Raw genomic sequence first — 17,898 nt, forward strand, 5'->3', positions numbered from 1 at the left:
AGGAATTTTATAATTTTTCCCTTAAAAAATTTAAATTTTTATAATTTATTTAAAAAATATATTTATTTTTTTTAAATTTTAAAATATATTTTTTCCTTATAATAATTAAATAAATTTTTTAAAAAAACATTTATTTTATATATTATTAAAACCTATTCCAATTTCCCTTTACCCTTTTTTAAATATTTTAAATAAATAAATAATTAATATTTTTAGATACCGTAATATACCCATTATTTAGTAATTATTAAAATAAAATAATTTTATAAATTATTTATTATAGTATATTTAATATATATATTATAAATATGTATATTTAAATTTATTATAAATTAGTTAAATATATTTATGTGTATTTTAAATTATAATTTAATTTTATTATATAATATTTATTTAAATTATTTGTTAATTAAATATTATTTATTAATATATATATTAAATTACACATTTTATATTTATTTAATATTATATATAGTATATTTTTTATTTATATAATATATTTTATTATTTTTATTTAATTATTATTTTTTAATTTAATTAATAATAAATATATTTTTAATAAATTATATATTTATTTTATTTTAATTATATTATTTTATTTATGCATTTATTATATTTAATTATTACATAATTTATTTAATTTGTTATATATTTTATTTAATATTAATATAATTTATTTAATTGTTATATATTTTATTTAATTATTGTATTTTTATATTTAATTATTATATATTTTATTTAATTAATTATATTTATTTATTTATTTAATTACAATTTTATTTTGTTTTAATTAAATATATATTTATAAAATTAATTACATTATATAATATTTTATTTATTTAGTCTAATTATAATAATATAAATTTTAATTGTTTATTTATGTTATTTTAATAAAATATATTTTTAATAATTTATAATGTATTTATTTTTAACTACTGATTTTATGTTATATTTTAATATTATATATATTAATGATAATTTTTTTAGTTATATTTTTATTTTATTTATTAAATAATATTTATAAATTTATATTAATAAACAATTTGCAGTTTTTTCTAGTATTATTTTTATACGTATATAAATTTTTAAATGAGTCATAGATTTAATTTTGTCTTTTGGGAAAATAAAATTAATAAAGCATTTAGTGAAATATTTGAAATAAGCATCAAAACGAAAGTAATCAATTTTATGTCCAAGTAATTATAAAGAACTTCCTATGTTTTATTGTTCATTTTTTAAGGGTTATAACATATTATGACGGATAAAAGTAAATATAAATTTGAATAAAGTCTTATCACACTTCTTTTCTTTTTTAATAGAATACACAATTTTTATTTAAAAAATGATTTAATATACACGATAGAACATTTATGAAAATTTTTGCTATGAACAAAAATGTTACATGACACAGTGTATGCATTAACTGGTATTGAAAAGACAGCATATTCTATAACAAACAACATTCATGTGTATGAATGTTTCGGATAACTGCTTTTTATTGTATTATTGGAATATAAGTCTTTTTTTTTTTTGGAAATGTTCATGTTAAAAATAAAACATAAAATTAACGTTTATGTACAAGACTAAATACACTGTTGATAATTTTTTTATATTATGGGTTTTTCTTTTAATGTACTACCTCTAACTGTTGAGCACAAATTAACATAAAGTGCTCCTCTTTTAATGTTCTGTAAATTCAGCTTAAATGAACCATTACGTAGACCTCTGCTACAATCTGAAAACTGGATTATACTGGTAATTCAGAATTGAAGTTAACCTTTTTTATATATGTGGAGGGCTGAAATGTTATTTAATTCATGAGATATTTCGAATTATAACATATTTTTAAAAAGAAAAAAACACCTAGACAAAATTGTCTACTTTAAAAAACTGCCTTTTCCTTCATATGTATATTATAAGAATCGAGACTGTTGAAAATGCGATTTATTTACGTGTTAATTTATGAAAAAACGTATCACAATTTTTAGAGACCCACTTTTGTAATGACAACAGTAACCTTAAAAAAGTAAACAACAATATGTTGAAATATGTTTTAAAACAAAACTTTCAAGTTGAAGGAAATAAAAAAAAAAAAAGACAACATAAAATCGCTTTTCTTTTAAGAAAAGGAGTTGCATCCGCACAAATGTAGAAAGACATTTCATTTACAAATTTGTTCAAAATAGAATTATGAAGTGGAAAACATATGAAATTTCACGCATTTTGTGCGAAAACATTTGTAAATATTTGTAAACATATAATATTGCATCTTCATCTTCAATTTTGCGATAATTTCTTTTGTTAGCTTCGTTTTTGTTCTTTCATTTTATTCTCTTCTTTCCCATCTTCATTACCCACATTTTCTGCGTTAGTTTCTTCATTTTGTATATTATTGTCCCCTTCTTCGGCATTTTCTATGCTCTGTTCGTCATTAGTTACTTCTTTAAAGCTGAGTTCTTTTAAATTATTATCAAAAAACTCTGAATCGTTATTCAAAGCCACATTGTTGTTAGAATCACATTCATCTTCGTAATAATTTGCATCTTTTAGCTTTTGATAGTCGTCAATTAGATTGTTTATTCTTTCATTTAGTGCTCCTAATTCATTTTGTAATGTCCTATAATCAAATGGGTCTGCCTTAACTGCATCTTCAAAATTCTTTCTAAATGTAATTTTTTTCTTTTCATTTGCCGTTATGAGAATGTCATACAACGTTTTAAGCTGTTCAATTTTATTTTTAAGGTGAATATCTCGTTCAAACTGTACAATATTCTTCTTGGCAATAAACAATGAAAATAACTGCATAATCAATCCCTTATCTTTCATTTTAATTTTAGTAAAAGACAACTGTAAGTCAGAAAGCGTTAATCCTGATTTCACCGCGTTTTCATCATATAAAAATTTAAAGTCGGTGATAAAATCTTCGTCGTATTTTAAGACATTAATCAATACTTCATAATCAGAAATGATAGTGTGCTTATCTCCTTGATATATGATACTCTTGATGTTGTTTTGAATAATAAGCATATTTTTTGTAAATAAATTCAATATTTTTTTATGTCTTTCGAAAAAGGTGCTTTTGTTTAATTCTGATTCCTTAATTTTTATCCATTCGTCGATATTTTTGGGGTCTTTGGCAATTAATTTTAAAATTCCCCTTTTACCCTTTTTATGAAGCATTTCATTATCAATCACTGATAGTCTTAACATAAATTCCATAAAATGAGAATGAAAAATGGTAAAGTTTAAATTGGATACTCCAAAATATATAAAGTTAGATAAAACATTAAGGAAGTAGTTTTTTTCTTCATTCGTTAACAAACGATGCTTGCGTAAAGGATATCTTTTGTATTTCCTCATAAATTGAATAGAGTTGTCTCGCGTGTTCAGGGAAACTATAGGCTCTTTATAATATTTTTCCTCAGCTATTTTTGCCATTTTTTCAAAAAAATTACTCAAAATTGGAATTTTAACATGCTTTTTTATGTGTCTTAAATTTTCTATGTATGAATAACATAGAGCTATCAAAACTTTGGCTACAAATATGAAATTGAAAAATAACAGAAATAGTAGCACATAGAAATTTATGGTTGCATCAGCACTAGATACTGTTAGGAAGACAAAAGTCATCAGAGTAATCGTCCAAGCAAACATGCTATAAGTTTCCAATTTATTTAAAATATGATAATTTCTTGAGTCAAAAGGTTGTAGTATGATCTGCACTGTAAGAAAAAAAAACGAAATAACAGTAAACAACCACATAGTGGTACCAAATATTCTGGCTGTTTTAAAAATAGGGACTGATGATATCAATAAAATTAAAATTTTTCTAAAAAAGACAATTGACTCCCAATACCAAAATTGAAAGTTAAATCCATTATTTAAGAATCCATATTTAAATAAAATATTTTCTGAATGTAAATGTTTTCGATTTTTGTATAGCACTAAATATGACATTAACGGAATGCCAATTCCCCATACGACTATCCCGATAATACCTAGCATAAAGAATTTTGCATAATCTCCTGACATATCACACTTTACACTAGGTGCATAGCTCATATACTGCTCCACAAATTTATCATTGTAGTAAATTGCCTTACAATCTAGCAGCGTTAGCATAGCATAAGTAGTTTTGGTGTGAATAAAAAATAATAATGTGACATACATAGGAATCATATCTTCAAGAAATTTCTTTATTCTTTTAAACTTTGAATCTCCAGGTATGGGTATGTACCTAAACAACACCAGACCTCTTTCCGATGGCAACTCTTGCATGATTTCTTCATATAGTTTTGTTTTCCCTAATTCTTTAATTTTGTCTACTACATTTAATTTTATTCTTGTTTGATCCCTAACTTTAAACTTGTATATTTCTACCATAAGATACATTAAAATCGTCAGCGTTATTGCAAGTAAAATAGGTCTAAGGGCATAGAATAGCATACCATAATAATAAGCATCTGAATGCGAAAAATTGAAATAAGTTGTTAAAATGCAATATGGACCATAATTTTTTTTTGCTTTTAACAATGTTTTAATACTTTGGATTATATAATTGACGTGGGATGAGAAATTTAATGGAAAATATAGCTCGCTTGTTCCCATGACATAAAAAATTTTCATACAAGAGAAATAATTCAACGCAATTTTAATAACAATAGAATGGACGGACTTTCTGTTAGCTCCTGTAAAGACATTTAAGTATGCCATAATAACTGTAAATAACAAGACAAAAATACTGACGAAAATGATGTGCAGGATATTCATAATATTTCCGCTGCATTCTATGCACAAATTTAGCTTCGAAAAATTATTTGTGTATCCTTTTTTGCATTCCCCACATAAAAAATTGGTCATAGATTCATGACATTTTTCATTATACAAACAAGCTTCTTTAATTGGGCATTCTACGATGAACCAGTCCGTGTTGTATATATTTCCCTTTAATTTGTAAAGTGCATAATTTTCTTTAGGAACAGGCATTACATGCTTAATTTTTGAAGGGTCCAAAGAGTTTACACTTTTTTTCATGATTAGTAAGGTTTCTTCTTCGAAACCACCTTCACAGTATGCACCATCGGGGCAGTTTACACAGATACCATTTTTGAAGTAATAATTTGTTAAGCAAAAGCAATGTGTTTCATGCGTCGTCCCAGTGAGACTGGTCGAATTGGGCTTACATTTCGATTCGCAGGAAAAATCTCCAATCATGGTCTTAAAAAATCCACGTCCACATGGTGCACATATTTTTGTATAATTACTTGCAGTATAGACATGCTTATATCCTTTCTTACAAACACAAAAACTTTGATTATGTGGTCGCTCTGTCTCAAATGAAACGACGGTGTTTGGTGGACATTTTGATGGACCATAGTGGATAGTTTTGCTCTTGTTATTAACTATCATTTTCCCACCTTTGCAATAAGTATTTTTATCACTGCATGGTATGCAGTGGTTGAAGAAGTAGTAGCCACCTGAACATGTACAATCTTCTTCCTTTGCATTTCCCACTTGTCCATCTGTTGTGTAGGGAGTTAAGCACATAGTGCATTCCGCATTTGATACAAAATCTTTGTATGTGTTAACTGGACAGAGAACGCATTCACGGAGCGATTCTTTACTTAGAGTGTAGCCTTTATCACAGAGGCAACTGGACTCACTAAAAGACTCCTCCGCTTTCGTTGTTGTATTTTTTATAGGGCATTTTATTTTTTTAGGCTTGCACAGATGTAAAGTATTTTGCAAAAAACAGTCTTTTAAATGTCCACCTGGGCAGTAATATCCCTTAGGACATTTAATGCATTTGTTTTCATTAATATCCCAGTAATAGCCCCCTACACATATACACTTAATCTTACTCTTGGTTTGTGTGTATAATGTTACACTGTTTTCTGGACAGGGCTTCTTTTGTGTATTGCTTAATTCGGACTTGTAGTAATTTTTTGGCACTTCTAAACAGGCGAACTCGTTTTCTTCTGATTTTACATATTCAAATCCTTTTTTACACAAACAGTTTAAGGGGGATACATTTAATTCATTTGGGGGGATTGTCAAAGTTTTATCATCACAGGGCACCTTTTGGTTTTCATAAAGTGAATATTTTTTATCTTCTGCAGGATAACCTGGGCAGTAGTGATTGTCTGGACATAGTAAGCACAAATCTTGTTCATGCAAATAATATCCCTTTTCGCATTTTTTACATTCAGCTATGGAAGTAGATTGTATTGCATCTGTATATACATGCGCAGAGCATCTTTTACATTTTTCTTCCGAAACTGTGTTTTTGTAGGATCCCATTTTGCAAGGTTCACAGACATGAGAAGGTTCCATTTCTTGTTCGAAATCTTTGTAATCGTCAAAAATAGGATTAGTCCTAAAATCGTAATTATTCAAATTTGAAGAGTCAAAAGGCTCAAAACCAGCGTTACATTTACAACTTTTTATAGAAAAATTTTCTAGTTCTTCATTCGTTGTATTTTCTGGGCATTTTTTTTTAGCACCTCTGTATCCACCTGGACAGAAGTGACCTATATCACACTGTTCACAAAAGTTTATTCCATCTTTTGAGACAAAATAGTAACCTTTTAAGCATTTGCATTCGCTTTCTTCTTCACTCCGACTACCCCTTATTAAGCTTTGCGAATTAGGATAGCAGTGGAAAATACAAGGGGTGTTAGAAGTTTCTGATTTCCATGTTCCCATTGCACAAGGGACACACTCGTCATTGTTATTTAATTCGTATCCTGGTAAACATAAACACTGCGCTATGGAAGTGGACCCTTCATTTTTTGTAATTGAATTTTCTTGGCACTTGGTACATTCGTGCATATTTCCATGTTTCATATATTCATTAATGTTGTTGTAGGTACCTAATGGACAGGCAACACAGCCACCATTTAGCGCTTTCATCCCATCGGCGCAAATTACGGTAATTTCTATGTTTGTGTTTAATTCCATAAAAACTCCATACATTTTTGCGGTTAGGTCTACGGGGTCATCAATAAATTCTGATAATTTTATGACAATAGTCCCATCATATTTATCTATAGCAACGTGCTTCGATTTATTGGCATTATGTACTTCGATTTGAAAATTATGAAGCAAATTCATTTTTTTAATTTCATCTGACTTTATTTTTAGTGCATATGGAATTCCATTGTCTTGTACAATGGACGGATAAGTATACTTCAATTCTGTCACATTGGTGATGTTTTGTATGGGCGCAATTACGAAGTGCACAGCATTTTCCAGCTCCTTTACTATTAGAAGTACATTTCTGTTAATTAACTCTTTGTGATCATAAAATTTGTATATTTTATTTATCTTGCCTTCGTCAATATATGTGCTGTTTATTTTGGACACGTAGGAAAACCTCTTGCTGGGTTTGTTTCTGTTATACAGTATTATGTTCATTTCGGTGGTTTCGTCCTGCGTTTAGTTTGGACGCGGCCAGGGGGGTGAAAAAAAGGGAAATAAGAAGTAAATATACATATATGCTAAGAAAAAAGCATGCACATTTTGAGAGAAGAAGTTTTGTGCTAATGGAAGCGCGTGTCTGCGGGGGCACTCCCCTTTCGCAGCGCGCAGCTGTTTCGCCGGCTCCTTCTGCTGCCGCTACTGCCGCTACTGCTGCTGCTATGCTCCTCCCCTGGTGGCACAATCGACTGCAGTGCCGCAGATCAGACGCACGAACCTCGTCCACGAAGAGAACGTAGGAATCGCCATAAGGAAAGGGCACCACATGCTTGGGATTCTGCAAATAAGTGTCAGATTGGCTAAAGATAAAGTTGTACACATAGGCATTTTCGTCACTTGCGTTGCTTTCCCCCTGAAAGGTGTCCATGCGAAGCAGCAGCTTTCGCTTTTGTATATAGTGGAGGGCTATTACAGAGTTATTCATTTGGTCAACCAAGAAACAATCGAATGATTTATTTTTTAACTTTCCGCAAGAAACGTCAGTTATGAGATATGAGGAGTCTTTTAGAACATCTAGACCGAACCTTAACTCGTTAATTTCTTCAAATTTGTTCTTTACAGCATTAGTGTTATGTACGTACACAATACTGAACTTTAGGTTAACTATTATAATTCTTCGAAGCGGATCTGACGTTACTAAAAAAAGTAGTTTTAATTTCTTATTTTCATCATACACTGGCTCCATCAAAATAGGCGTTGAGCAATTGTTGCATTTTACAAAATAGGCGTAATCGGAATAGAAATTTAATAAGGGGTACATATGAGGGTCATCTACATACCTTTGGGTAGACTTTTTCCTCATTTTTACCTTACTGGGAGTAATGTCATACATATATAACGATTGCAAATTTTTCTTTAAAACGTATATTTTTACTTCTTCACTGGTAACGTATAGTACAGAGCTAGAAGCCTGAGTGATTTTGAATTGTGCAAAACTTTTGGGCGTCATGTTCCTGTCAGAACTGTACGTTATACTTATTTCATTGCTCGACGAGTAGCACATAAAAGACACGTACAGAATGTCTACCTTATTCTTCAAACTGTATTCCAAGAGATAAGGATAAAATTTGAAGAAATGCGATTCTTTTTTCATCACATAGGTTCTAACATCATCCGGCGGAAATTTAAAATCTTTCAAAAGAAACACATTTTCGTGCGTGTTTAAAATGTAAGGCTTTGACTGTGCCCGTCCGATTAACCTGTACTTCCCCTTCTCTCCAGAACAAATGTCTAACAATTCATTATATTCACTTAACTTTATATCGGACACCTGGAAGATATCTACTTTAATATTTCCCTTTTCTTCTACAATTATTTCTAATGCGTCATTGGAATAAATTATTTCTCCTGAGCAGTTCTCTGCTTCCCTTTTTTTGAAAACCACTTTTGATAGGGGCTCTATCCCCATTCTCTTCAGAAAAATAGAGTGCCCCAGCTTTAGTTTGGTCGAATGGAGGTCCACATATAGGTAGTTCACCACATTTAAGAAGTATCCTGGGTGGGTGGAAAATCGGTTGCAACGTAAGGCGGTGAAATACTACACATGTGGTGAACACAGACAGAGCATATATGCTCTCAAATGAACGGCGGAAATACCCACACGTGCGGAAACGCACAGAGGGTGCACTACGAAAGGACTAACCCTTAACATGTATAGTCGCCAGGAGGGACGAAAACTCAGTCCCCCTATCAATGGACGTATAGCATAGTAAATAACTTCCCGGTTTCCCAAAAACCACGTCTTCTATTATTTCATTTGGACCCATTTCGTACAAATAGACATCATAAAAATTCAGTCGCCTCACATTTTGGTAAAAATCTTCCTGCACTTGGGTGAAAGGCTTCTTGTTAATATTACTGCACTGGTAGCCACTTACCCTTTCGATGATGAAGGCATTCTGAATAGGGAACATGGTTTCATATTCCTTAAGATGAATGGTCATTTTTTCTCCTGTGTTTAGGGTGATAATCTTGCTAGATGGCAAAATAGCTCGCAGGGTGTAAATGTGTGTGTAATGCCTACTGGCTAGTAAACAGCTATTGTAGTTAATGTCCAGATAGTCTATATAACAGGAGCAAATGTTAAACACCCCTTTGGCTTCTTGGTTCACATATATATTTTTAAATTCCGAGCCAATTACTTCTCCCTTGTGCAATACTGGATCTCCAAAAGGGTTAGGGGATCTCTCGAATTGGAAGAGGGTACTTCTCGATTTGACCATGTCCGAGCATTCCCCCGTAGTAATGATGACTGAAGTTCTCAGCAGCATGGACTCGTTCATGATCTTCAGGTCGAAGTGCTCCCCCGACTGGACAACCACGTGGTCGCGATCTTGAAGAGGAAGGCAGCGTGGAGAGGCGAAGCGGGGGGTAGAGCAGTGTGGAGAAGCGCAGCGGGGGGTAAAGCAGTGTGGAGAAGCGCAGCGTGGAGTGGAGCACTGTGTAGCAGAGCACTGTGATGTGCTTTCCCACACCGCTCTGCTACGCACTGCTTTTCACGCGGCGCGAAACAGTGCGCTGCCCGATGAAGGCGAAATGTTCACTTTTTATCCGGTACTGAGGGACGTTGTCCACGAGGCATTTGGAGGGGAGCTCATTTCTGTCCCTGTAGGAAAAGACGTAGTCCAGGTTGAAGTCAACGGGCACGTCGCAGATTTCTTTGGTAGTGGTAATTCTGCTGCACGTGCTGCCCTCTTTGATTTTCCCATTTTCGTAGCAAGCGGAAAGGACTGCAAGGAGTGGTGGTGGTAGCGGTGGCGATATGTGTGTGGGGTATGGGAAGCAAAAATGAGCGCAACGATCGAACGAGAAAATCGCTAAAAAGTAGAAGTAGAAGAAGAAGAAGACGAGCCCGTTTAACCGCACATTTGCAGGTCCGATTTCAAAACCTACATTTTTCTTTTTCCCCGGAGTAAATGCTACTTATTAGGATTAGCGGGTCCTTCTGCTTTAACTCGATAACTTTCTCTAAATTTAGGGAGACAAAGTTAATTCCCCTTTTCTTCGCTTTGAGGATATTTCTGGGGGCCCTCTTAAATTTCAGCTTGTCCAGCTTTACCGCAGCGCTTCTCCTATATTCACCGCTTTCTTTGGCTAACGGGAGGCAAGAAAAAAAGTGGGCATGTTGTTCACCCCCGTTGGGTCATGCTGGCCAGTGCGATGTGTGCCTGCACGCACATTTGCGCCTTCGCGCCGACTAGGCAAGCTTCATTCTTATTTTGTTTTATTTTTTCCCTGCTACTGCCAGCATGTCGTTTTTCACCGCTCCGTACTTTTCTTAGGGGGGGCGACCGTGGGCTCCTTCCCAAATCCTGGCTTCCCATTTGACGCTGCTTCGCTCTGAGGAAAGAAAAAAAAAAAAAAAATGGATAAGCATTCACATGCCCACCACACCTACATAGAGACAACAGATCGGCCTGCTCCATCCGAGCATTCACGTGCACCAGTTCGTACCTTCAACAAACAAGTCACCAACACAGAAGAAAAAAAAAAAAACTTGCTCGGGTTTACCATTTTGTAGACAAAATTTAGAAAGTCATTTTTGAGGACACACAAAAAGGAACACTCGGAAAAAAAAAAAAAAAAAAAAAAAATTCACATGCTCCAAAATAGGACAAATCACATTTTAAAAAATGTACCAATGCGCGCTGTAAAATTAGAAGAAATAAAATTGCGTGCTCAATAGGGGCATAAATATGTGTATTTAAAAAAAACAAAATGTGTAAAATGCCTTACCTTGATATCCCTTTGGCAATTTTGTTCTGCATGCAACGGCGCGCCGCCAGCTCGAGATCACGAAATTGCAAGCCTGACCCTTTTGCGCAAAATGAAGCCTCGTTCTGGCGATTAGCTCATTTGCGGGAAACATAAAAAGGGAGCGGAAAAAATGCAAAAAAAGGGGCAGACAAAATGCAGAAAAAGGGGCAGACAAAATGCAGAAAGGGGCACCGACAATATGCAGAAAAAACGAAGAAAAAAAAAACAAGCCGCGCGTGCCCTGGTGCACGCATTAAAACCGCCTTTCAAATTGAGCACAAAGGAGACCAGACAAAACGGGGTATAACCTACCCCATGGGTGTGAAAAAACTGCTCAGACTTCTTCCCCACGTTGAAAATGCACACCATCTGAGCAAGTCACGACGACATCATGCACCCACGTAGGGGCACATTTTACAACCAAAACGTAGGACCTACCCCACCCCCAGTGTTTAAAAGCGCATTTGCAGTGAGAAGCGGCACATTTGGGAAGGGAACCTCCCCCCCACACCCCTACTTTATTTTATTTTCCGTTCCAAAGAGTCCATTTTTTTTTTCCCCTCTCAGAGCAGTCCATATGGGGAACGCAAATTCCGCTTCACTCGTACGAAGCGGTGTACAGTTTATTCTTTTTAAATGTCTTCTAAACTTCTCAGCAGCATAAAAATGACCAGCCTTATGCAGACTACCATCAAAAGAAATAATCCACATGAATGCGCACACGAATCCGTTGAGGCGGAACTTTCCAGACGTTGCCATGAGTAAGAGGGATCTCTCCCGTGTTCCTAAATTGTGACAGTCCCTCATCCCTATGGTGAATGCGCATATGTATATCGTTATGCTTTTTTTTTTTTTTTTTTTTTACCTGAACAGTGTACTCCCCCTCTTCGTCTCATTGCAGACACTCCAAAGATTGAACGCACAACAAATGGAAGAAAAGGCAGCAAAAAAAAAATACACAAAAATGACCGACTTTATTTATATATCCCATGTGGAGAGAAAAAAAAAAAAAATGCATTTATCAGAACAAATCAAAACTGCACATCATGTGCAATTTGAAGAACCCCGCGAAGTCCATTTTGACGTGTACGTATGTTTGGGTGAATCCCAAGCAGATGTGTAAAGTGCATGAGCAACGGGGTGATTACACAGGGGGAGAGGCCCTCTATACTTTCCCCTTTTTGCCGTGTGTAGAGGGTGGCCCGAAAAAGTAAAGGGCGCAAATACAATGCAGCACGAAGAAAAAGTGAGTCTTTCCCAGGGGCGGAAAAAAAAAAAAAAACACGCCAACTTGAATGGAACGGGGCTAAAGTGTACTCCTTTTTCGCGACAAAGGGGTTAATTGAAAAGGATTGGAAAAAAAATTAGTTAAACGACGCAGATGAGTAGCATATTACCTATCTGTATTGTTTTTATTTTATTTTTATTTATTTTTTTTTTCCCTTCACCTCGTCATCTCCATTTTGACGAATGCTACTACGTGGAGGGCCACGTCAGTGTACGCCTCCCCCTCCCCATGGAAGAGCCATTTGAATGAGGAACACCCCAAAGAGGAACATCCAAAGAGGAACCTTCCCAAAGAGGCCAGATGCCAATTTCCCCTCAGCCGCTTATGCCAAAGATATGTAACGAGGCACAATGCAGAGGGCATGCGAAATGGTCGTATCTTTGCTACGGACGGATGCCATGACCCAGAAGTGCCCATTCCACGTGTTGAACGTCCAGATACTTGAGTTGTTGCAGAAGGAGGGGCTCATTAGGGGCTTCTCCCTCAAGGGAACCAAAATTGACATTCTGCTTAAACATTACAAGGGCGCGCCGGTAATCACCATCTGTGCGTACATCTCTACACAGTTCACTCCCCTTGCGTGGAGGTAGCCCAAGCCGTCGTTCCCCACGCAGTTATATTTTTTACGGCCAAACGATCTTAAAATGAACCCCCCTATATGAAGAGGGCTTAAAGAGAGGTAGCTTTTTCCAGCTAGCCATAAGCAATGCATTATTGCATTATCGTCTTCCTGCTTCCCCCCCTTCCCGTAGGTCATAAGAAACATTCGAGTCGTTTCGAAGCCAAGCAGAGACATTTGGTTAACACCCCACGAGTTGAAATTCCGCACGCGGTTTAACACCGGCCTGTGGGTTATGCAAACCAGCTGTGGAGTGATAAGCCACAGGGACTGCATTCGAATGGGGGTTGGTGGCAAAATGCTCTTTGCCGTTAATAATGGGTATCAGCATTTTTGCTAGTTTTTTTTTTCCTCCTTTTTGTGGAAAATTTTACAAAAGTGGGGAATATCCCCAGTTGCGATTTTTCTACTTCCAAAAGGGGACCGCACATGGGGCATGACACATGAGGCATACTCGCAATTGCGCAGTTTGTGAAGATGTGCCAAGGGCACACTTAGGTGTGCTTCTTCCCTGGCTCCCTTTTCATCAACAAGCAGAAAAAAAAAGGACGTCCCTGGTGGTGTTGCAAACGGGGTGCGGCTACTTTCTGTGTGCCAGTTTTGGCAACAAAGGTGAATTGCGGAGTGATTTATTACGCATAGTGATTTGCCACACGGGGAGGGGCACAAAATTTACGATAAAAAAGGGGGGGGAAAAAGTTTGGCCTCCCCATATGTATGTGTGCACATGTGCATGTACACAGTCAACACGTTCCTTCCCTGTGCAAGTTGCCCACTGAGATAGAATGCCCCTACGTGGAACACTTGGCAGCAGCGCCCATTCGAAGGTTCCCTTTTTTTCCCCTTTTGAGGAGGTGGGCCCTGCTGTGCAAAGTTAAGGCGAAAAAAAAAAAAAAATGAAGCGAAGGAAAAAGGCGTAATTACGAGGTGGAACGTCTGACTGTCCACTTTTTCGGGGTCTCCAATTTTTACGTGATTTTATGTGCCAACTTTGTTAAGCATTTCTGCTTCGCCTCGGCGGTGGGGTGTGTACATACATGCCGCAACGGGGAGATGCTAAGATGCGAATGTACAAACGTGCGAACGTGCCAACCTACTAACGACGTGCGTTTTATCCCGCGTGCCCATCTCGCACATGCGCGGGGTGGAAAACGAATTGCCAAACTTTTGCATCCAACAAAGGCGAAATTATTCAAAAGAGATGAAATGTTTGCACACATAATGTGTGCATTTTTTTTTACCCCTTAAATAGCCCCTACCCAAATGTGGGCGCCAAGCCAAGTAGACGAAAAATTTGCCCTTTTTAAAAAACCCACAACTGTGTGCCTGTTCAGACGAAATGGCATGTTGCTCTTGTGCAGTAAAACAGGCAAAGTGGTGAAAGGCACACATGGGGGTGGGGGGAACTTCAAGTACCTCCAAAAAGAATAATCCATTTGAGCATACAAGTACATATGTTCATATTTAGCAGAATGCGTACACTGATCGTATAGTCAAAGCGTAAAGGGGGGTGGCCGCGTGACGGTGTGCTGCTGCGATGGGGAGGTCATCTGGAAGGCGAGAAAGCGTACCGCACTCGGCAAGCCATGGGGAACACGTGTAAATTTGAAAAAAATGAAGGGGGTAAACACTTCGCTTTATATCCGCCCATTTCGCACTTGTGCATGTAGCTCCTTTGACATGTGAGCGTGGACCCATCTTAACATTAGCGCTGAAAAAAATTAAACATATGGGGAAGCGTAAGTGTGAGCATAAGTGCAATCGTACGTGGAAATACAAACGTGAACGCATAGGTAACACCCGCACAAGCGCCCCTGCTAAGTACTCCCACACTGCACGGGCACCAGCGCAATACATCCCCGTGCCGAGGAGCAACTTCCGACGCAGAAACGTGTGAACAAAATTGCAAGCAAACAGTCAGCTGTAAATTGGCAAACTTGCAAGGAGGCAGGAATTATCGTCGCGTTTTTTTTTTTTTTTTTTTTTCTCTCTCCATTTGTGCGCCCATTCATGGCACTTGTTTTTCCACTGCAAGAGCTGTGAACCTGTGCAGAACATGACGCGAAGGAGCGGCAATTTCTTGGAAGCAAGCAGTTACGTGAGCAGAAGTGTGGCTTCGCAGAGAGTGCCTTTCGCAAATTGTCCCTTCGCATGTGCATGTATAATCGCATAGGTATATATGCATGTGCGTAGCCGTTCCACGCTGCCCCTATAAGGTATCCCCCCTGGCGCGAACCCAGCTGTAGCAAACGCAGAGCCGTGAAGGGGCGAGCCTGCCATTTTGCCTCACCCATCCTGCGAAATACAAACATGTCATTCGACGATTTGACGGACAACACGAGGTCCGTCCGGAACATCCCGGGGGCTAAGTTCATAGTTAGCGAAAAGATAAACAAAGTGGAAGAAATTAGAGGCGCTGCTTAGAGGCGTTGCTTAGAAGCGCTGCTAAGAGGCGCTTTTTGGGGGGCCACTTAGCAATCCCAATTTGGGCGTTTGCATAGTGGGGGAGCGCCCCAAGCAGCGTCCACACAGTTCGATTTGGCCCCACGTTAACGTGGGCCGATCTGTGTCGATCCATGCCCATCCGTGCTGCTCCGCCTTTCCCCCACTCCGCAGGAACACGTCACAGAATTTCTGCAAAACAAAAATGAGGAAACGGTTCTTCGCTTGGCCAAGGAGCTCCTATTGTAAGTGCACCTCCCCCTTTTGCGAAAAAGACGCCTCCCCCATGTGTGGGCCCCACGTACATTTTCTCTACCGCATGGTAGCTTGTACATAGAAGTGGAAGCCCTTCGCTCGCAAAAGGCAAACGTAGTAGTGACAAGGTGATGGCCACCCCCCCACACGGTGGAAAATTTCACATGCCATGTCTCCTTCAGGAAATACAAATTCATGGAGCACACGTTTGTGACTAGACAGATCAACACGGAGAAGAAAATCCCCGAATTAAAAGATGCCCTGAAAGTCGTAAACGCCCTTTACAAAAGAAAGGTTCGTCTGTCAATCCGTCTGTCCGCTCGTCCGTCTGTCCTGCCCGTCCGCACGCGTGCCTACTCACGCACATTCTCATGTGCACCCATTACACCATTACAGGAAATGAACGACAGCCAAAACTTGGAGCTGTATTTTCCCCTGGAGGAGTCCCTGTACGCCAGGGGAGTTGTCGACAAAACGGACCACATTTTACTTTGGCTGGGGGTAATCGAAAAGGTGGCACCACCGGTGTGAAGCGTCCTTCATTTTGTATCTTCGCCATTTGAGAGACGCGACTTATGCCGCCCCCGCTTAACACTGCACAACACTTCTTAACTTTCCTACCCCCGCACTTACTAGGCCAACGTGATGGTTGAATTCCCCTTTAAAGAGGCAGTGGAGCTGCTGAATCACCACTTGGATAGGGCAGTAAATCTGTACGACGAAATGGTACGCACATGTGTGCATATAATGTGTGAGAAAGATAGACCACATCACTATGCAAAAAAAAAAAAAAAAAAAAAATAGGAAATATAAAACGCGAAAAGCGCATTTTCGTGAGCATTCGTTTCATTCTCCCAATAAAATGACGCAAACAAAATATGCTCCTCTGTGCGAAGAAAAAAAAAGCTTATAACCCACCATTCAGGGTGTGGCAACATATTTACATGGCACAAATGTGCTCGCGCTCAACGGTTATAATTTTTTTTTTTTTTTTTTTTTTTTTTTTTTTTTTGTCCAGGACAAAGAGCTTCAGTGGCTGCACGAACAAATATCAACCACAGAAATTAACATATCGAGAATTCACAATTATGTGGAGATGAAAAAAAAAAACAAAGAAAAGGACGTTGTTGAAGCGCAGGGCTAATTTATAGCGAACACGACATGTGGCGTGAAATACATTTCTTCACTATGTTGTCGGGAAAAAAAGTGTAAATTCGTCTGTTCAGGATGCCATGACCGCAACAGAGGCAATGTGTAAATGTGAAGGCCTGCACGTTAAGTGTAGAAATTCTTACCCAGCATAAGAGGGGAGGCCAAGACACATTCATATTTTACAGTAAAACACTCTTTTTACACTCAAAGGGGAGAAGAGGCAAAATGAGAGGCGCAACTTTTTTAGTGAAGGGGAACAAATTTGAGCAGCAAAGGAACAAATGTTCTTTGCACTGTGTGGTGTGGCCTAACGGCAAGGCATTTTTAAAGACAACTTATGCACACCTAGTTTGTCACACCTCGTTCAATTTCTTCTCCATCCACATCGCGCCATTTCTCCACGCCCTCTTTCACCTCATCCCAAGCGTAACAAACCAAGTCGACATAAAAATACGGCCCTTTTCAAACCCATCGCAGAATGTTCACCCCAACTGGTGAAATTAAACATAAAATGGATTAGCCGAATGTGCGTGTATATGTATGCATTTAATTTGTTTCCCCCTTTGCTCATTTCTACTTGCAAAGCCCCGAATGGTTATACAATTGTTTTTTTTAATTCATTTGCCCAGTTGTGCATTTTTTTATGATAGCTGTAGGAATTTTTTTTTTTTTTTTTTGTGCACACACTGTTCAGAAAAAAAAAAAAACAAAGGTAAAAAACAGCCAAATTAAGCAACATAAATAGGGACCCAGCAAAAGAGAGAAACAAATGGATGGAATTTCTCTCTAACTGTTGCAGATTGTTACAAAGCAATCTGAGCGAGTCAGGCAATGCAGCGTATGTTGCTATTTTTCCCCTATTTAATTCTTGCATGTTCGTACTTTTTTGCTGAAAAATATGAACAGA

The 17,898-nt window shown here is 37.2% G+C and overlaps 3 protein-coding genes across 3 annotated transcripts; 2 read left to right on the top strand and 1 right to left on the bottom strand.

Annotated features, from left to right (window-relative positions):
• Positions 1-2,301: 2,301 nt before the first annotated feature.
• Positions 2,302-10,992, bottom strand: PVX_096410 (cysteine repeat modular protein 2 PbCRM2, putative; the record flags this gene model as incomplete). Its single annotated transcript, XM_001612784.1, has 7 exons — positions 2,302-7,431; positions 7,697-8,973; positions 9,122-9,811; positions 10,023-10,208; positions 10,372-10,572; positions 10,752-10,818; positions 10,933-10,992. The coding sequence occupies 7 exons, from the start codon at positions 10,990-10,992 to the stop codon at positions 2,302-2,304; spliced, it is 7,611 nt and encodes a 2,536-aa protein (XP_001612834.1).
• Positions 10,993-12,675: 1,683 nt separating this feature from the next.
• On the top strand, positions 12,676-14,019 carry PVX_096405 (30S ribosomal protein S8, putative). Its single transcript, XM_001612783.1, has 2 exons — positions 12,676-13,056; positions 13,276-14,019. Exons 1-2 carry the CDS (start codon positions 12,874-12,876, stop codon positions 13,480-13,482), a joined length of 390 nt encoding a protein of 129 aa, XP_001612833.1. The 5' UTR covers positions 12,676-12,873; the 3' UTR covers positions 13,483-14,019.
• A 362-nt stretch (positions 14,020-14,381) lies between these two features.
• On the top strand, positions 14,382-16,983 carry PVX_096400 (prefoldin subunit 3, putative; the record flags this gene model as incomplete). The annotated part of the gene is made up of 6 exons (XM_001612782.1): positions 14,382-15,518; positions 15,759-15,829; positions 16,022-16,133; positions 16,236-16,340; positions 16,476-16,565; positions 16,858-16,983. The coding sequence occupies exons 1-6, from the start codon at positions 15,453-15,455 to the stop codon at positions 16,981-16,983; spliced, it is 570 nt and encodes a 189-aa protein (XP_001612832.1). The 5' UTR covers positions 14,382-15,452.
• Between the last annotated feature and the right edge of the window lie 915 nt (positions 16,984-17,898).

Source organism: Plasmodium vivax, chromosome 3 (genome assembly GCF_000002415.2).
Source record: "Plasmodium vivax chromosome 3, whole genome shotgun sequence".
Taxonomy (NCBI): domain Eukaryota; phylum Apicomplexa; class Aconoidasida; order Haemosporida; family Plasmodiidae; genus Plasmodium; species Plasmodium vivax.